Raw genomic sequence first — 21,501 nt, forward strand, 5'->3', positions numbered from 1 at the left:
CGGGTGCTTGGATGTTAGCGAAATGCCAGTTAGCTGTTAGCATTTCATTAACACTATGGGCCCTGATGGCTCTCTCACCTGGGATGACTGATATAGTTTTCAAGGCTCGCAGAACCCTGAAGGTTCGCAGTGCTGAGACATTGCCCAGGTCCACAAACTCTGTGACATATCTGTAAGGGAAGGAAGGGGAGGGGGAGGAGGAAGAGGGATGGGGAGGAAGTTGGGATTTCGGGAAAAGGTGTGGGACACGCGCGCACGCACACACGAGAATCAGGCACCCACACACATGGCGTGACAAGACAAAAGGAGGGGGACGGGAAGGGGAGGGGGAGAGGAGGGAACGGCAAACGGTCACGCACAGAGGACAAATGGCAGGAGTGCTGGCAGCAGGCGCGGGCAGCCTTACCTGGGATTACCGAGATCGTTTTCAAAGCTCGCAAAACTCTGAACGTGCGCAGAGCTGAAACATTGCCTAGGTTTACAAACTCTGTTATATACCTGCAGGATCAAATGCACAGTTACCAAACAGCAATACACAGTCACAAACCAATCACACGTGCACTACATCCGGGACATGAATAAAACAGTTACTATACGATGAAGCTACTAGCTATCGTTCACACTGTAACTTAAAGCAATTCTTACCGTTCTTTTTATGTGTCAGTTAGAGCTCCTCCCCTGACACGCGCGTTGGGAGAGAAACGCTGCATTCAAGTGCCATGGGAAGTCCGAAGTTTCAGACCTCCGACAAGGCAATTCAGGGGAGATCGACCTGAATTCGCTAGTAGGAGGTTCCACTTTGACAGGCATTCCAGTGCACTTTGCCGAATTGGAGGTCTGAAACTTCGGACTTCCCATGGAACTTGAACGCAGCATGAGCAGCCCAAGTTAAACAGAGCGACGGATGACAGGCAGGAAGCTCGGCAAATCATTTTATTCGGACCAAGAAAATGATTGTTCAGACTTTTATCAGAAATATATGAGAATTGGATATTTTGGAGTTTTAACACCTGATGGATTTCTTTTACATTTAAGTGTGTCATACGTTTATTAGGAGCATTTTAAGATTACAAAAGAAAAGTGTAAAAATGCCAGAAGGGTAAGAATTGCTTTAATGCTGAAAGCTTTATTTCATAGTTTCAAGACAAGTAGGTGAAGTCATTGAGGCGTGGGACAAAGATGGGCCAAAATACTCTCACTCTGGGGGCTCACATCTATTATAAGTAGTGTTCATTTTGTCAGCTATCTTTTGAAATTTAGTCTTAGTCCCGTGTCAAATATTTAACAAATTATTTCTCATAATCTGTCCACTGCATCTTAGATTATTATGGGTTTACATTTGCACTACAATTAGTCCGCTTACTTATACATTTTATTCTTTTAGGTGTCTTTTAAATTGTATTTCTATATCACTGCTTTGATGTATCTGTGTGTAATACTGCTTTTACACTGCAATTTCCCAGCTAGGGATCAATAAAGTATTTTTATTCTATTCCATTCTAGATGTCATTTTTAGTTTTCATCATTAATCGGTCAAACTCATTGTATTTTTTGTTAATTAAGTTTTAGTGGAAAAGAACACTATAATACCATAATGTGTGAACTCCTGTGTAAATTGTTTTGTCGTCGACTATGGGAAAGGAGCCTTTAGCCTAGTTTATGCAGTGGCTGCTGAGGAGGAATTGTTTTGGGAAATCTGGAGATAACTACCTGTGTTTTTCTAAATATGTAACCATGACAACGGTTTCTCTCTCACCTGACTGTAAAAAGACTTGGTTCATGAAGACCTCAGAAAACGCTGAGAGACACTGATGAAGGGCACTCTCTGTTCTCTTCTTGTTCAAGGATAAATGTCATTTTATTATGACTTGAAATTGATTCCGGACTTTTTAGTTGACGTAATGTCTGGGCATCTGAGGCAATCTAATATCTTGGTAAAAACTATTATAGTATAGTGCTCAATTCACATTCTAGTCTTTTTTCAGTCACCAGATTGTATTATATATATTATAAAGCAAGTCATGTAATCAAAAACACGAAAAATAGCTAAAATAAAATAACATGGGTTTAAATACAGGACTAAAGTTACAGTGCCATGGAAGAAATTTAAAATGATTTGATTTACTAAAAGGCAGCGTCAAAAATGAACATTTCCAGCCTTGATTTAAAAGAACTGAGAGTTGCAGCGGACCTGCAGTTTTCTGGGAGTTTGTTCCAGGTGTGTGGTGCATAAAAACTAAACACTGCTTCACCATGTTTAGTTGGGACTCTGGGGACAGAGAGCAGAACTGTCCCAGACGACCTGAGGTCTGGATGGCTCATAAGGCAACAAGTTATGACAAAGAGCCCAAAGAAGGAGAGCGCAAAGATCTACCTGGCTATTGAAAGTGCGAATGAACTGGCTCTGCAGAAAGCCTAAACAGAGATTACGCGGTTAATCAAGGAAGAGCTCATCAGATTACAAAATTCCTACCAGCCGACGAGCAAAGGCCGGTACAAAGTGTTGTAGAGGAGGAACGAGAGCTCGCTGGGGGAGTTTCCATCTCTCAACAGTCCCCCGTCATTTCTACACTGTCTTCAAAGTGGTTGAAGAATATTTTAGTCTATCTTTTTAATACCTTTCAGATGGGTATCCATTCAGTCCACTCTTCATAAAACAACAGTGGTACTTAAACATTTTTTCCAAGACAGGAAGTCAGTGTAAAGACCTCTCAATTAGCTGAAGCTGTCAATTATTGTTTTAGGAAGTCTGCTGAATATAAATGATATTATGATGAATTAGTGATTATTAGATACATGGACAGATGTCCGTCCTCCACAGAGCTGGGTCTGTTTGACGTTCCTGTCTGTTATAGTGAAGGTTTACGTTGCCACCGTACTCTACAGGGGAATTGTTGGGTCTATGTAAATCATAAATAAGTCATAGAGTGTGGTCTTTACCTACTCTGTAAAGTGTCCTGAGATAACTTTTGTTGTGATTTGGCACTATGAATAAAACTAATTTGAATTGAATTGAATAACATTTCAGTCAATGTAGATTAGCCCAAACCAATCGTTTTGTTATTTCAATCAAACTTATCTTGCGTAAGATTTTATCTAATTATTATCGGATGAAACACTCGTGATGAAGAACGCAGCTTTGCAGTTACCCCGACCAACAGATTTCGTCACAGTTTTCATTAACAAAACGAACGCTAATTATAACAGAGCAGAGTTGAGAATTCTGGCCATGATTTCAAAAACTAAATTGCGGATCATAACGCCCCTCTTCTCTGTTCTCCCGCTCACATTCAGTGCGCTGCTGTGCTGATTAGCATTAAAAGCATTTGGCCTCTTAATCCACGCCGGATCCCGTTAAGCTCATCCTAACAGGACTTGTCGGAATACTTACGCCATGAGGATAACACTGAAATCCAGCCAGTTCCACGGGTCCCGCAGGAAAGTGAACTTCCCCACACAGAAGCCCCTGGCCAGGATCTTTATGAGGGACTCGAAGGTGTAGATCCCTGTGAATGTGTACCTGGGAAAGTGAGAGTGAGGAAGTGTGGAGGAGGAAAAGGCACGCAGAGAGAAAAAAATGACGTCGGTGGTTAACAGCTTTGTACCGCAGAGGTAAAGTGACAGGCTCGACCATTTTCTTGATGGGATTCTTGATTATTCCTTTAATTTAGATGCAGTGTGTACTGATCTGGTCCTCTTTTATCAAATATGGCTTCAATCTTCTGAAGCCTTTGTTTTTTCACTCCGGTAGAGTCACTTTATGTTTCAGCTAGCCATGCTCTATTTTGTTATTGTCAGGATACGTTTGGTTACTTAGAAATTCCATCAATTTATGTCTCAGTAGTACTATACGTGTTCTACGACACCTATCATGGAAAAGGAAGTATTATAGAGGTGTGTTCACATTATTACATTCCTTCTAAATAGTTTTCAGATATTTAAAATGTATATTTTTTTGTGTGCTTTTATCACAAGACAAATATACTGTATGTGCATGGATCTATAATATTTTTTTGTCATAGTTCCAGATGCTTTGGGAGATTCAGGCAGGAAATATTACATTGCTATTGTTGCTTTAGTGTCATACAGGCGTTATTGTAATAATGTATTCTGGACTTGTAAATAGCATTCAGGATAACATTTAATCATTCATTCATCTTCAACCGCTTATCCCGGGGTCGGGGTCGCGGGGGGGCTGGAGCCGATAACATTCAAATCATAAATATGACTGAGAAAGCTCTGATATATCTGACTCGGCACTTATAATACAGAATCTTTTTTTGTAGATGATTTAGGGCAGGGGTAGCCAACCCTGCTCCCGGAGAGCTACTGCTCCTGCATGTTTTAGGTTTCTCCCTGCTCCAACACACCTGATTATAATGATCTGCTCGTTATCAAGCAGGTGAAGCTTGCCAAAGGTTTGATAATATTTAGAATCAGGTGTGTTGGAGCAGGGAGAAACCTAAACCATGCAGGGCAGTAGCTCTCCGGGAGCAGGGTTGGCTACCCCTGATTTAGGGCATGGGTGTCAATAATTCCAACCAAGAAAGAACACACCTGACTCGACTTACTCAGTCACCTGAACTGTCTTCACACACTTGATTTGTTGGACCAGGTGTGTTTTTGATTGGTTGGAATGAAAACCTGCAGCCACAGTTTTGTAAATTCTCCTGTCACTAGGTCTTGGCATCCGTCATATGTTTCAGTCTCCTTTTGAGCCTTTGTTTGTTTAAAGAGGCCGTAACACACATTATATATTACTGTTTTAATGACGCTCACATGTCATTCATGAGAATCTTGGGTCACCAATCTTTTATCTATATTTAGCCTCTCTTATTTTATTTGAGTGTTTGAAATCTGAGTGTGACATATGTACTTTATGTTGCCCTCAAAAATACCATAATGAAATTGAAATAGTAGTTTCCACGATATAGCTAACATCCCATAATCCGTTTTTACACCAAATTTCCATCATGGAAAGTAATACTATAATGTCTCTTTCACTTTAACCGTGGATGTGCAGACAACAACCACTTGATTACTTATGATGCTGAGGAAGAAGTCTAAACATGAAGTGTAAAAGGAGGGTCTTTTTTCTATGGGCATCATCGTGACATCTCCAGAAAGTGTAGGCTGTGCGGATTTCGGTGGGTGCGTAACATGTCTTTGTGCTCAGATTTGACTGAGTCATTTCATTTTTTAAAATTTTTGAATGATATTGAAAGGGTAAATGAATGCGTATTTCAATGTAAAACCATAAAACGCCTTGTTTTACGCAGCGAAATAGGAGAAAATGCGGACTTACTCTACATTCTTGGCCCATTCCGGCGGATTACTGAGGGTCATGAAAGCACAGTTGGTCAGGATGGTGAACATGATCAACATACTGAACATCGTAGAGGCAAAGTCAAGGAACACAATGACACAATGAACCAACTGACAGCAAAACAGTCAAAACTCACATTTCCCCATTCATAACTGCTACAGTAAGAATAAAATGTTTCCGTTCATTCATGCTACCCAGCAGCAGTAAAGCTGCATAGCGAACCAATCATGCCATTTAGTCTTCCTCATCATCCCTCCTTTGTCTGATAAACACTTTAATCCAAATCAAGCTATGTCTGTAAAAAAAACTCTGAAAGGATATGAGTGTACTAAAACTCTAATAGCTATCCTCCTTAGAGGGTTGAAGGGGCTTAAGATGTACAAGGCAGGAGTGGCGTTGAAACGGAAGATTGCCTTCCCACGATTCAATACTATGAAGGTCTGAAAGAGAGAGAGAACAAAATTTGTTAAAATCTGCATCACATAAAGCCTTGTCTCATCCCTGCTCACCTTATTTGTCATATGTGAGATATGCATCAACCAGAGGACACAATGAAATTACATTAACCTGCATGTGTGTGCGACAAAGAGTATGAAACTGCCCTTCTTGCTGTCACTGAGCGACATCACACGGCTAGGGCAGCCTCTTTCGTCTCTGCGCTCATCCTTTTGGACCTTTCTGCAGCATTTGACACGATTAACCACCAAATCCTTGTTTCCACCCTTTAGCAATTAGGTGTCTCAGGCTCTGCGCCCTCCCTGTTCACATCCTACCCCAAAAAACACACATACCGGGTCACTTGGAGAGGCTATGTGTCAGAACCCTGTCAACTTACTACTGGGATCCCTCAAGGTTCAGTCCTAGGTCCCCTACTCTTCTCTCTGTAAACCAACTCCCTTAGTTCTGTTATAATCTCACATGGTTTGTCCTATCACAGCTATGCAGAGGACACACACCTTACTCTCTTTTCCTCAGTCCGAAACACACTGACATTTCTCAGTGGATGTCCGTACACCACTTAAAACTGAGTTGCTTTTTTCTTCTGGGAAAAGGCCCAAGACCTTACTATCACTGTGACAACTCTGTGGTAGCCCCCACTCAGACTGCAAGGAACCTGGGTGTGACACTTGACAACAAACTCTCCCTTACCGCCAACTTTGCCTCAACAACCCGATCGTGCAGATACATGTTGCACAACATGAGGAGGATACGGCCTCTTTTAACCCAGAAGGCAGCACAGGTTCTGGTCCAGGCTCTTGTCATCTCACACCTCAACTACTGAAACTCCCTCCTGGTTGGTCTCTTGTCATCTCACACCTCAACTACTGAAACTCCCTCCTGGTTGGTCTGCCAGCCTACCTAAGTTCTCTCACACTGCACCGCTCCTCTGCTCCCATCGCCGGCTTCCTGTAGCTGCACGCATCCATTTCAAGGCACGAGCACATGCGTATCGTGCTACGATCAGATCAGGCCCAGCTTACATCCAGGACATGATTAAACCCTACACACGAGCCTGCGCATCGGCAAATCGGCTAGCTGCTTCTTCACTGAGAAGAAGACCTAGTCACTCGACTAAGTCTCCCAAATGGTGGAACAACCTCCCCATCAACATTCGGAGCAGAAAGTCTACACGTCATTCAACTGCAACTTTGCTAAGAAGATTTATTTAAAAAAAACAAAAAAACAAATTGCACTTATATGTAGCACTCTATAGTTTGGCTTATTTGAAGCTAAAGCACTTACTAAATACTAGCGCTTCTGGTTTCAACCCTAGTTGTTGAATGCACTTATCGGAAGTCACTTTGGACAAAAGCGTCAGCTCAAAGTAATATAATGTAACAGTACAGTATGTGTCCACTCATCATGTCACGTGTAATCATAAGAGCAGAGAGGACTATGCTGGCTGGTTTTGAGTCCACCTCAGGCAGCCTGTTGGCACCGCAGATCAACTGGCACAGCAGTTCAATTTGCATTTAGCACCTCTGTTGGCCCATGCTTTGAAGGCTTGGCTGAGCACATTACTGTTGAAATGTATGTTGTAAAACCAAAGGATACTGTTGCCAATTTGTTTGAATTCAATATAGTAAAGAATGAGTAATTCCCTGACGTTGTTGCCATAAATGTCCAGACCATTTAGTTTAATGAATTTGTTAAATTCAAAGTTGCACTATCAAAATGTAAAAATACTTTTTTCCTAATCGACGTGCTTGATATGATTCAATTTATTGACAAGAGTTAGATTAGAGGATGGATACCACTCTTGAGTATGCATGCTAAATACGACAGCTGGCAGCTCATTATCATACCTTAGCACAAAGAATGGAGACAGTGCGTGGTCAGCTGTTGACGTATTTCCCTACATTATGACATTAAACTGCAGTGTTGTCAGTCAAAAAATAAAAAGTTTCAAAAATAAAAGTATTCATAATAAAGAATGTCTCCTTTCATGGCGTAGAGAGCATTATTGTCATTGATGCATTAATGTGTAAGGAGCATTTTACTGTTAGAAAACCCCGATCTTATGCCGACATCTCTGTCTATAATCAGAACTTTTACATTAAATTAATATGAATGTCTGAGAAGAAAGTACTTGAAACAAGGCTTACATATTCTTACTTAAAGCCCCCCTCCAGCGCAAATAGCTTTTCATCTTGTTGGAGGTTTGAGCTTCACTGTGCAGAATGACGTATGCCTGAAGAAGCCTGTTTTCACATCCATCTGCTGAAGGTGGAAAGTTTCTCTGTGCTTATTGAAAATCCAACTCAAAAGGGTGGCCCCACGAGCATGATTTGTGACATCACAACTAGTTTGGAAGTTAAAGTGGTCCAATTTATACCATATACAAGTGCGACGTAAGCACTTGAAGCGGACAGTGCACAGACACTGAGAATGGGCTTGCAGTAAAGTAGGCCACGTTTAGAAATGAAAACATTAGAGATTTAAAAAATAGCAAATTCATAGATTCTGGAATTTTGAATGAGGTAGAAGGAATAGATGCCTTTTATAGAGGATTTAATGTGTTATTACACGTCTGGAGGGGATCTTTAATATATATTCAAAGAAACTAAGACTTCATTTGCAGACTAAAATGACTTTATGAGAGAGATATCTTTTATTATGCATAATATTTTAACAAACTGATTATATGGCTTGTAGAAAAATCCTTGTCTGAAAAGTAACTGTAGGTGTCAGATGCAGTCGAGTACAATATTTGCCTCTGAAATGTCTGATGAAGCATAAAACAAGACGAGTCATTCTATGAAACGTTCATGGTAGTGACCATACTTCCAAAAAAAAATGGATCTTCCCACGCTGAAGGATTTTATTCAGCACAAGTTTGTCTTACGTATGAGGAAATTGCCACATCTGCCTATGTGTTTGAGTGAGTCGTTTTTTTGAGAGCATCGGGTGATTAACTTCAAGCTTTTAGAGGCAGAAAATCATCAGTAAGTACAGACCTGCAATAAAAAATCACTGCTTGACTCACACCATAATTAAAAGCTAAATCAGTATACATAATGGTGCTTTCAGGCCAGAAAAGTCAAGAACATGCATGAAATGTATCCGTTCACGTTAGTTTGAATAGTTCCCTTTCATAAGATGGACTTGACATTAGACACAGACCTTCTGATTGCTGTAGTAGGTGTCCAGGTCCTCCAGAGGGGTGTACACCAGGCGGGGAGGGATGTCCCCGTAGATAAAGGGGAGAGATTTCCCCGCCTCCAGGTCACTGTTGGGTCTGGGCCCGTTTTCATCGTCGCTGTCAATGCGGCGCTCCACCCGTGGTCTCCGGGCCGCCTCCTCGGCGATGCGCCTCTCGATGGCGGCCAGCGACTCGGGGACGAAGGGGCGGAAGCTGTCAGGTCCGGGCGGTACAAGCAGCTGTGCCATCTTGTCATCCTGCTCCTTCAGAGGGCAGCGAGGGGCTCAGCTGGGGCAGGGAGCTGCAACGAGAAGATGTAGATGTTCAGAAGGTATATCCAGAATCCTCAAAAAAGCAGCAACAGAAAGAGCGTTGTGTACAAGACAAAGATGGTTTGTCGGCATTGTGAATGGAAACACATGCAACATGCTAACACATTCAACTGCAACACCCAGATGTGCCAATCACCAGGATGAGGAAAAAGCAACTTGGAGCCTAACTCCCTATCCCTGCTGCTTTCAAGCGCTTTCAGTTTCAATTTCCTAACATAAAAGATGCTTTTCAGTTTTAAAGTTTACTGAAACCTTTTACCTTGTGGGAAAGTGTTATTATGGGAACATTTTACCAAAGTTGGCAGTTGGATGAATCTCAGTCCCCAGGAAGAGATCTCTCTCGCTCTCTGGCACTAAACACTACCGTCTCTTCAAAGTAAAAGAAATGTATTCTTAAACATCTGAAAAAAAGTGAAGTTGACAATCGTTATCGATTTTTCTCCTTGCAACACCAAATGCCCCCTGGGAACCATCTACTACTACACCCAGGAGCCTGTCACGGTCCCGCAGGAAATAGTGGGAAGGCACACAAACAAAGTCTTCTTTAAAAACCCTGGTGAGCCATTAGAAAGGCTCAAAGGTGGGGCTTGTTCCTCCTGGGACACTGTACTGGCCCAGAAAACAGGAACCTCCCCTCTGGCAAGAATCTCAAAAGTGATGTCTCCCTGAGTCGTAACTTTTTCTTCCCTTCCCCAAATGGAAAAAGGAAGAGCAGAGACCTATTTTTCTTTCCATTTTAAAAAGCAGAGGTAGAGCCAGAGACCATTTGAAGCTGTTTTGACATTCAGCCCACTCCTGGGAAGCAAACGACTCAAGGGAAAATCTGGAACACAGTGTCACCCCACTAGTATAGTGATGCTTAGCCATCATCTTGTCACCATACCTAAACTAACTCACACACTCCAGCTGAAATGTTATTACCACTGGAACGTTTAAACACTATCACAAGCCGAACCCTGGCTTTTTATGCCGTTACACACACGATAAAACATTCAATTTACCACATTAGATAAGTGATATGGCTCTAACATCATCGCAGCATCCATTATTACTGGAGTGGAGGCTCATTAGAAACCCACAGTAGCCAGCAAACGTGTTTTCTAAGAACTGATCACGCATAAACTGTGAATGAATTGGAGCTTGTCCCATAGGGGGCATCTCATAAAACACATCTGCTTGTGTCCCAAAGACTGCCCCGGGACCCGGTGTTATGACGTGTGTCCTGACAGCTTGTCTAGCCTGAGCTGCTAGGTGGTAGAAGGGGGTTGTGAGTCCTGATCGACCCCCCGGGGGCCCTACATCTACACCCACCTCTGAGCTCAGCTATCAGTGTGGTTATCCCTGGAGTTAAACAGAACATGACATGAGTGAAAATATACTGGGACAGTGGACATTTCTGCACCTATGTACCCTCGCGATGAAAGGAATCAGACGCAATCTGGTTTCCAAGCGGGCCACGTGGATTCAAAACGTAAATACATTTTATATATTTAACACTGTTGCTACGAGATCAAAAGCCTCTGGAAAATGGAGAATAACTTCCGCAAGCCTTGTGTTCTAATGGCCGCAAAATATTCAAACATTCATGACCTTGTAAGTGACGCCTCTATCATGCTCTAAATGTTGTTGGCCGTTTTGGTACGGTGGCCTAGAAGTTAAAGGATAGCGTCAAATTTTCACCAAGCCGTTCTTAAAGGGGAACTACGTTGCACACTTCATGCAGACAACGCTCCCTGCAATCTAATATAATCAAATCAAATCAAATATAATATAATATGATGGCAAGCTAGTGTGGTTACACTTCCTCTGAGACAAACACAACAGGGTTCTCTAAGCCCTGGGGTAAAGACTGACAGGTGCATTTGGCAAAGGAGAGGGAGGTTGAAAGGATGAATAACGTGGTAAATAAATAACAAAAGGCTCTAGGTAAATAAGGGAAATAGGTTTTGATTGTTTATAAAATAAAATACTGACAACCAGGTACCAATATAGGTTCAAATGTGAACAGTAGGCTTCCCAACCCTATCTAAGACAGTCCAAAAATATTAGTAAACATGAACAAGTCAAAACCAACAGTGCGGAAACTCAAATTTGTCATGTAATTGAGTATAAAGTCTGAAAGTGCTCCATAGAGGATGAATTGGGAAAGATATTAAAGATGACACTAAAAGCACCCAGGGCAGCGTTCTGAGCATATGGGTACATTTTCTGCTTCAGGACGGAGAAAACAATAATAAATACAATTATATCGACATTAATCAAAATACTATAAGTGTTGTCTTTTCCTGGTTTTAAAGGCGGCATTACGTCAACTTTTCTGAACTGTGTTAGCTGTTATTTCATCTGCCTTTTACACTTCATTCGTCATTATTTCGATATCACTCATGATCGTTCATCAAAATCTCATTGTGGACATTTTGCTGAAGTATCAACAGTCAATTCAATTCAATTCAATTTTATTTGTAGTGCCAAATCACAACAACAGTTATCTCAGGACACTTTACAGAGTAGGTATAGACCACACTCTATGACTTATTATGATTTACATAGATCCAACAATTCCCCCGTAGAGTACGGTGGCAACGAAAACCTTCCCTATAACAGGAAGGAACATCGGACAGACATCTTTGAACCAACCCTACACTATTGCCACAATATAGATATTAATTTATTTGGTATAAAAAAAGAAAGAAGTGATATCAAATTGTCTCCATATCGCCCAGCCCTAGAAAAAAAAACGTATTTGGGTATAAAAAGGAAAAAAAATCAGTCTGCTCCATTCATTGTCTAAGGAGCGGCTCCAGACTGTATACTTAATGACATCACAAGTTGGAGACTTGTCGTGTCTGACTCTTTTTCAAAAATATTGAACTTTTCCAAGGACATGGACATATATTGCACTTCTTAATTTGGGCGGTGTGCCCCTTTAACGGCGTGTCCTACAAAGATAGTCAGGAACAATTACAGCATCCAAATACTGTAATAGGAACTTTAAAAAAGAGGATGTAAACCTGAACTTTAAAGCAGGCCCTACCTATCACAACATGCCCAGCAGCAAATCACTACGAGCAGATGTTCCCCTGTCCATGGTGCTGAAGGAGGGCGCACGGGTGGATACAAATAAAGTGTCCCTGGCGGTGCTGAGCCAGACATTTGCACTTTTCTCGCTCAGTCTACCTGAGTTACCCACATTTTATCTGAAGGACTACAACTTTCTGCTATCTTTGCTTATAGTAGAAGAAGAAGAAGAAGGAGAAGAAGACGAAGAAGAAGAAGGAGAGGAAGAAGAAGAAGGAGAAGAAGACGAAGACGAATAAGGAAACGAAGAAGAAGACGAAGAAGAAGACGAAGAAGAAGGAGACGAAGAAGACGAAGAAGGAGACGAAGAAGAAGGAGAAGGCTGGAAAATAACAATGTCTGCCTAAGAAAACACAGAAACCTACCTGCTAGCAAACCTCAGATATATTTGAAATGTGACATTTAACCACATAAAGACTCTCTATAGCGAGTTTACCGTGACCTTTAAAAGACTTTGAGGACATTTCTCATCTCCTGTCATAAGCAAATGGTCGCGCGCGTTTGTACGTTCTTGTTTTATTGATATTTTCTGAACAATAAATGGCTAAATACAAAAACTGACATCAACGGATATAGCTGAGTAGCTTATAAGACATTCAAAAATCCGACATAAAGAGACGAAGCGTGTCAGACGATACCTTAATTGTCTCGGTGTCAAAACGGGCCGAGGGGGCAACGGCAGCTGTCGCCATGTTGATATCTCAGGGTCTCCGGGGAGGAAAAACCGACACTTTTTTTTGTATTTGCCACAAACGAGAGCCTGTTTTATCAGCAGCGTCTCCCGCGCCCCTCCGTGTACGCCACCGGCAACACGACGACACCCAGGAGCGGGGGGAAAACCAACCCCGACAAGGCACGTACGCACCGGCGAGCCACCGACTGAGGTTGAGGCTTTCAGTCGCTTCAGCCACCCTGGAAACCAGCGGTGCCCAAACTGAGGTCTGGGGGCCACACGGGGGTCCTTGAACTATGGTCGACATGGCTACAAGTAAAAACCACTGTTGAGTGCTTTAATTGGACTGGTTTTATTCTGTACTCTTTATGCTTTTGCACGATCAAACACAGGGCCAGCAACAGGTGCCGTGATATGCTTTTGGGTCTAAATGGAAATATGAAAAATGTAAGTCTGTTTGGGCCCAATGACGTAGGTTTACAAGACCGTGACCCAGTGAATGGGTCTGGGCGTGTCTTTGCCAGATGTGTCAATGCTTTGTAATCAATCCCTTTTAGAGAGAAACCAGTTGCCAAATATAGAAACCTTTGTTTTGCCGTCGCATCTGTGCTTTACAAAGCCTATAGAAGCTGCGGAAATGTCAGTTTTCACATGTTACCAATAGGGAAACCTTATCACACACGATGGGCCGGAGGGTTGCTTATATTTGAAGCCTATGTTGTTTGTCAGGAAATGTTATTATCGTGTCATTTTGTCCGGGAAACGCGCGCATTTTGCTCAGCTGAGTTTGGATGAAGCCCATGAGCCTCTGTGAAGACCAAATCCCCGCGGAGGCTTTGTAAAAACGACATTTTAAAAGGGGGAAACCTTCAAAATAAAGCAGCTGTTGCACGGTGGTTTGGTCCTTTTACGCGCACTTAACGGAGACGATAGAAAACAATATAATACTTATATTTAATATTGGTTCGTGTTCGTATGGTAGGCTGTTGTCTCTGAACAGACTACGTGACAGTGAAAGTGAAGTGTCAAATCAACAAGGCTGAGATGTGGGTACTCACCACCATTACGGTGCCCCGCAGGTGGGGACCCTGAAGGTAGATCCCATATCCCGGAGAATAATCCCGTATTGGAGCGATTATCCCGCCAATTGCAGATTTTAAACGCGTATGCTCTTTGGTGAGATCCCGTCCGAAGGTTGACGGATTAACATATAATGAGCGCTCCTTTGATTTTTTTTTTTTTTTTTTTTGGTGTGGTGTTTTTTTTGTATCCGCCCTCGCTCGCCGTGGAGAAATCAATCCGCGCTTCCGGTTGGTTAGGCGTCGCAGGCAGGGGATGAGTGTCCTTATAGCTGCGAGTGACTGTCGCAAAATGGCTTGAATGCACCCTCACTAGAAAACACCTGACACTGTTAAAGTGACAAGTGAAGGAGGGCGACAGCGACCTGGTGTCAGTTATCATAAGACAAGTATGAATTACACAAAACATGTGATTTTTCTTTTTTTTTTTAGGGATTATTTTATATTTAATTGTACTCAGACTTCAGATGAGTTTTATTCTGGTAGCTGCTTTTCCTCTATCTCTCCCTTAAGTTTATCCCAACCACAAAATAACACTTCTTATTCATTTCATTTAAACGTGCCTAATTATTTGATAGACCCACATAGGTATATTACAGGTGTTTTATTAAATATAATGTACTTTACCAAGCCTTTTCAGCAGTGGTTATACGTGGAATAATGGAAATCATACTCAAAGCTGTTATTATACTATAATTTGTTCCTGTAGCACAAACAAATGTGAACTTTATAGACTTGTCAGTTTAGGATTTCACAGCTGGCGTGTGCCTGCTCACATGGAGACCACTTTGGGGTTCAGACATCAGTGTGCACTTCTCCCCTGCATTTGTCTTGTGATTCATGCCATCTACTGGACAGTATGTGGAATTACACCCGAACATGCTTTTACAATTGCAAAATTCAAGAACAAATTATTAATACTTGATTTACTCTGAAATACTGTTGTTTTCTAGTGTTCAGAATTTGATAGAATATGCACTGTTGCTACACCACTGCTGTACGAGCATGTTTATTTAAAATAACCAAGGTGCTTCCATAAAAACCTTTATTTTGTGATGATAACAGTGGGCACAATTCGAGAACAGTCACCACTGTGTCAGAAGAGCAGATTTCAACACTGTTTTCTTCTCTAGGATTCAAAAATGAACAGGAAGTGTAGAGGCCACAGCTTTGAAGGACTTCAGCACATCTGCGCCCACAGGACATCACTTGTTTCTCACACTGCTCTGGTTTGATGGTCTCTTCCACTGTAATGGGTTTCTTAGACATTACTTTTAGTGATAGACGATAGACTGATAATATTATCATATCGGCCGATGTGAGCTGCTGAGCTGGCCAATAATTTTTTCCCATCATTATTTACAGACAGGCGTCCACAGGCAGCTCCGTGTTGCCGGAGACGCCTTTTTTAAGTTCAATAAATGTTCCTTTTTTAATTTTTATTGAGACTCCTAACATTTGTTATCATCACTGTGTAATTTTTCAAGATTCAAGATTCAAGAAGCTTTATTTATCCCAAGGGAAATGATTGTGCAACAGTTTCAATACAAAGATGGGTAAGGGTCAGAGTAACAATAAGCTAACGTAAGTCAAATCAAAATAAAGCTAACGTAAAATAAATCAAACAATTAACTAGATGTGACAGAGTGCAACAGACATTATTATGATGTAAATTGAGGAAGCAAAAGTAGTAGTGGCTCCAACTCAGCTCAAGAAAATCATCCGTCCGTATCGGTCATCGGCCCTAATAACTTTGTTGCCAAGGGTTTTCCAGAGGTTCTCTATGGGGTTTAGATCTGGACTGGAAAACATACTAGTACAGCAGTGATATAACCACAGCGGATATTATAGTCACAACGATAAAGCACAGAGATGGACTACCTGTGACCTCCATGATGGGGAACACAGCCACCACTAAAACAACTATATTTAACATGAATTTCTCATCTCATCTCATCTTCAGCCTCTTATCCGGGGTCGGGTCGCGGGGGCAGCAGCTTTAGCAGGGGACCCCAAACTTCCCTTTCCCGGGCCACATTAACCAGCTCTAACTGGGGGATCCAGAGGCGTTCCCAGGCCAGTGTGGAGATATAATCTCTCCACCTGGTCCTGGGTCTTCCCCGAGGCCTCCTCCCAGCTAGACTTGCCTGGAACACCTCCCTAGGGAGGCGCCCATTTGCAACTTTTTTCCTTGAAATATTACCCCCCCAGATCTGTAATTTCTTTTCTTCATACTTTGCCCTAATACTCCGTTGTAGTTTGTCCACTAACAAATAATTGGAAAATAAAACGTTTGAAGTATGACTCCAATAAAACCGAGGCCTCCTCCCAGCTGGACGTGCCTGGAACACCTCCCTAGGGAGGCGCCCAGGGTTCATCCTTACTAGATGATCCTGAACCACCTCAACTGGCTCCTTTCAACGCAAAGGAGCAGCGGCTCTACTCCGAGTTCCTCACGGATGGCTGAACTTCTCACCCTAAACATGAATTTCTTGCATAATTAATTCAAGTAGGTACTGTAGGTTCAGTCCATTTGGGAAGTGAAAAAGAGGGTAAACTCCCTCCCTCACAGAGTCACAGTCAGCAGACGTGGACACACCCGTAAGCTCGCTGTAGCATGTCACTCTCACATGGTTGCACACAGTTTCACTTCACCATTAACTCCTTTAAAGCGGGCACTACCACAGAAGTGCTATTAGGTATGTTCCCAGGTGTTTCAGGGTGCATACAGATTAAGGCCAGTTCAATTCAAGGCTTTTAAAGACTTTTTTTTAATGCCACCTGGAATGAAATTTAAGACAAATGTCACAATAAACAAAAAATTTTAAAAAGCGCGCATCTGCTCTGCGCGTCAAGGCCGCAACGACATGACTGTTTTGTTGGTTCCACTGTCGTGATCTGCGAGATGTAACGGCAAGAGGCATTCAGTGAAATATATATATATTTTTAAATAAAATCAAATCATTTGAAGAATTACGACGTCAGACATTCCCCTTGAAACTTTGATTTTAGACGTGTTTCTAGATGAATGAATTCAATGCCTTTATAGACTTTTTAAGGATTTGTGTTTACACTGTATGTCTGCGGACAGATGTTGTGCCCCTGCAAGATACAGTCACGAAAGGTTACAAGTGTGTAGCTGAGATGAACAGGCAGAGTTTGAAAGTGGTTGCGATCCGAGCAAGGAGCTGGAAGTGTGTGTGTGTGGGGGGGGGTAAAAGTAGAGAAGGAGCCATTGCCCCACCGCTTTACACCCCTGGCCCGATGTGGCATTTCGGTTGGTGTGATCCCATGGTAAACCTCTTCATCATAATAAAGGTAAGAGTGACATTTCCACAGGGAGTGGGAGGACATGTCCCCCATTTTTACAGTTCCTGGTTGATTTCCTGATTAAAAATATCTCTAAACACTCGGCACAAATCCAGACAATGGATGGACAGAAGTTCAATGAGTTTATGGGAATTTTACAAATAATTTGAACTATAATGCTGTAAAATTGCAAACAAACCAACACCACGGTTTGGGGTTTCGAGTTACTTGCAATCATGTAGTCAACCCAAATCATACATTTAACCCCGTGTGTGTACAACCTTTGAGGACAGCGCTTGAAAATGTAAAAAGCAGCAGGATTCCAATCTAAGAACACATGGAAAGCTGCCGTGTATACAGCGTTTCCCTGGTTATATTCCACCAGCGTGAACAATGTTTTGAAAGCAGCCTCGTGGCAGCTCTCTGTGACTTTGCTGCGTCTTTCATTAGAAGCAAAGTGATGAATTTGGAAGCCTCGCTCAAACAGTGGGTCGCCAGAATAAGGTTGTAGCGCGTGGAAAGAATGCTCCCATTTGGCGCCCGGCGCTCCGTATGGCTGTTTCTGGCTGTGCACGTTAGATGCACGTGTTACAGTAAATGGACTTGTACTTATATAGCTCCTTTCTAGTCTTTTGACTACTCAAGGCGCTTTCACAGTGTTTGTCACATTCACCCGTTCGCACAGACATTCACACTGATGGCAGTGGACATCTACATACCATCTAATCTAACCATAGACACCACATTTACACACCCATGCACAGCACAAGGAGCAATTCGGGGTTCAGTGTCTTGCCCAATGACACTTCGACATAATCGAACCGCCGATCTCTTGAATGGAGGACGACCCACTCTTCCACTGAGCCACAGTAAAGCTGTAAACAGAAGAGTTGGCGTACTGTATGTTTAGAGGGAACAAACAGAACATAGATAGAGCAGTACACATTCTGTGCACGGCCATGTAAGAACTTCCTAAGTTTACATGAAGCCCACACGTGAATGTTCACACTGAAAACACGGGGAAATGAATTCATGTTGTTGCCGTTTTGATTTCCTTTGACAGGAAAAGAAAGCTCCGTCAGAGTCACGCCACTTGCTCGCTCACACATAGCAGGTCCAAGGGTGTGGAAATGGCGCCGCACGGCCCGAGTTAAATCTTCATCTGTCCTCGAGTGGATGCATTTGTCCGGGGCCTTTTCTCCCATTTCACAACACGATAAGTGATGACACAGAGCGACAGGCTGGATAGCGTGACTAACAGGCTTTCTGTTCATCTGTTAGTCATCAAAAGAAGTTCATTAACCTAAACGCCCGCACTGTGATCTGTTTTCTGTAACCAGCCACTGTAGAAGCCCATTCAGTCTCCACTGACAGACTTTTACAATGAGATTACAAGATTACAGTAGGTGTGAACATGTGTTCCTTGTGCATGATTTGATTAAAACTCCCACCTAAGTGCCTGCTACAGCTCTCTTAACAGTATGCAGATGAATGAAGAGCTTTGCATGATACTACTGTAATCTGCTCCATAGCTAACATTTATTGAGTTTCTGTCATTCATTAGTGTGTTACAAATAAGCTCTTCAAGAAAAGCTTCACTAATCACATAGGAATACAAACTCCAGGGAATCCTTCTCTGAATCAAAGCTGTGGGTAAATAGATGTCCTATAATTACTCTACCCTCTACAGTACAAGGAAGTGTTGTAACTAAACCAGGATGATACTCCGTATGAGCCTTGATGGCCTATATCTAATAGTATAATAGACTATACATGTTATTGTAGATATATTGTAGATGTAAAACTACTGAAGTCCTGTTTTTATGTCTTTCCTTTGAATGAGAATCTTTTTGGAAAATACTACAGATGCAAAGATGAGGCTGTTTCACTGCCAACTAATCGAAAGATATGTCTGAATACTCTTAAAAAGACTGTAGTTGCTCTGTGAGGCTGTTCTGCGAGGCCATAAATGCATGCTAACATGCTAACAGTGACTATGCTAACATGCTGATGTTTAGCAGGTTAAATAGTTACCATAAAGATCATCTTAGTTTACCATGATAGCATGCTAACATGCTCACAGTGACAATGCTAACATGCTAATGTTTAGCATGTAAAATATCTACCATAAACAACATCTTAGTTTAGCATAGTAGCATGCTAACATGCAAACAGTGACTATGCTAACACGCTGATGTTTAGCAGGTAAAATATTTACCATAAAGACCATCTTAGTTTACCATGATAGCATGCTAACATGCTCAGAGTGACAATGCTAACATGCTGATGTTTAGCAGGTAAAATATTTACCATAAACACCATCTTAGTTTAGCATAATAGCATACTAACATGCTCACATTGAGAATATTAACATGCTGATGTTTAGTAGGTCAAATATTTACCATAAACACCATCTTAGTTTAGCATAATAGCATGCTAACATGCTAACAGTGGCTATGCTAACATGCTGATGTTTAGCAGGTAACATATTTACTATAAACACCATCTTGGTTTACCATGATAGCATGCTAACATGCTCAGAGTGACAATGCTAACATGCTGATGTTTAGCAGGTAAAATATTTACCATAAACACCACCTTAGTTTAGCATAATAGCATGCTAACATGCTAACAGTGACTATGCTAACATGCTGATTTTTAGCAGGTAAAATATTTACAATAAACACCATCTTAGTTTAGCATAATAGCATGCTAACATGCACATGCTGATGTTTAGCAGGTAAAATATTTACCATAAACACCATCTTAGTTTAGCATAATAGCATGCTAACATGCACAGAGTGACAATGCTAACACGCTGATGTTTAGCAGGTAAAATATTTACTATAAACACCATCTTAGTTTAGCATGTTAGCATGCTAACGTTTGCACTTGAATGTAGCACTAAACAAAAAATACAGTTGAGGCAAATGGCAGAAGTCTTTTGTAGATATTTGGTCATAATTGTCCAAATTAAGATTTAAACATGATTGTGGCTAAAAAAAATAGCTCTCATTGTGTACGCTGGAAACTTTACTGAGAAGCTTATGAAACAAGCAGTCATTTTCTTTAAAAAAAAAAAAAAAAAGAAAACATAGAAAGGTTTAATAAATATATATATTATTTCCACACGCAAAGACGATACCGTCAACAACAATTTGTTTAAACAATTTATTCATGAAAAATGATCGGTGTGTGAGGCTTGCATGCACTTGTAGTTCTTTTACTTGCTGTCTGCGTTGTTGGGAAACTTCCGTAAGCTAGGGAATCCACCATATTAGCCATGGCACAGCCCCCTTACGGTACTACGGAGAGAAAGGTGGACAGGCGAGGATGAGAGGGTTAGGTTAAGGTGGGTATGTACAGGAATGCAGGAAGAGGTGCGGTTGAGGTGTGGTCCTGCTCCCGAAACTCTGCTAGATCGCTTCAATTATGGATTTAAATGAGCAGTGAAACCGAAACATTTTGCAATGTTCTCTCTCTGTATTAAATCTACTCCAAATAACTCACATATTTGTTGTTGATGTAATATAGAAATAAAAAGCTTCAAGATATTTTTACATTGTTGTATATTCCCAACAAAGCTACGTTGTATACTTAGGTGGTACACAGTTTGATTTGAAAACACTTTTGAGCCTTAGAGGTAAATTTAGCCAGAGGTTCCCAAGAAAAAAAAACACTTCCTCATCTAAATTACAGACGGGGTTGTTCGGCAATGACTCCCAGAACAACATCCGTGCTATTTAACGTGTACTTTTAAACATGTGATCGTTCTATTTAACGTTGTGAAATGGCGACCGTAAAAAAAGTTCAAGTTATACAACAGATGTATTTGATTAAGTTTAGGCAGCTAAAATACTTGCTTAGTTTTAGGAAAGGATCACAGAACGTCAGCTACATATGCAAGTCCATGGTAACCGTAGTAACGCAGTGACACAGTTATGTTGTCGTCAACATACGACGGTCACTAGAGGTCAGCACCTAACGACAAATATAAGTGTGGGTCAGAACAACATGCTTGCACAATCGACCTACACAACCGTTTTTTTGGTAAGGCATTT

At 41.6% G+C, this 21,501-nt stretch overlaps 1 protein-coding gene across 1 annotated transcript in view; it reads right to left on the reverse strand.

Annotated features, from left to right (window-relative positions):
* LOC310964782 (sodium channel protein type 2 subunit alpha-like) overlaps positions 1-14,184 on the reverse strand; it is a gene marked incomplete at its 3' end in the record, with an annotated part of 45,278 nt that extends 31,094 nt beyond the window's left edge. The window contains exons 1-6 of the mRNA XM_083938041.1: positions 14,111-14,184; positions 8,951-9,270; positions 5,659-5,766; positions 5,306-5,436; positions 3,392-3,520; positions 79-170 (exon numbers count right to left, since the gene is read on the reverse strand). Coding sequence (XP_083794167.1) covers positions 79-170; positions 3,392-3,520; positions 5,306-5,436; positions 5,659-5,766; positions 8,951-9,217 — 727 coding nt within the window. The 5' untranslated portion in view covers positions 9,218-9,270; positions 14,111-14,184. The remainder of the gene's footprint in view (positions 1-78; positions 171-3,391; positions 3,521-5,305; positions 5,437-5,658; positions 5,767-8,950; positions 9,271-14,110) is intronic.
* Between the last annotated feature and the right edge of the window lie 7,317 nt (positions 14,185-21,501).

Source organism: Echiichthys vipera (assembly GCF_963691815.1).
Source record: "Echiichthys vipera genome assembly, chromosome: 23".
Lineage (NCBI taxonomy): Eukaryota > Metazoa > Chordata > Actinopteri > Perciformes > Trachinidae > Echiichthys > Echiichthys vipera.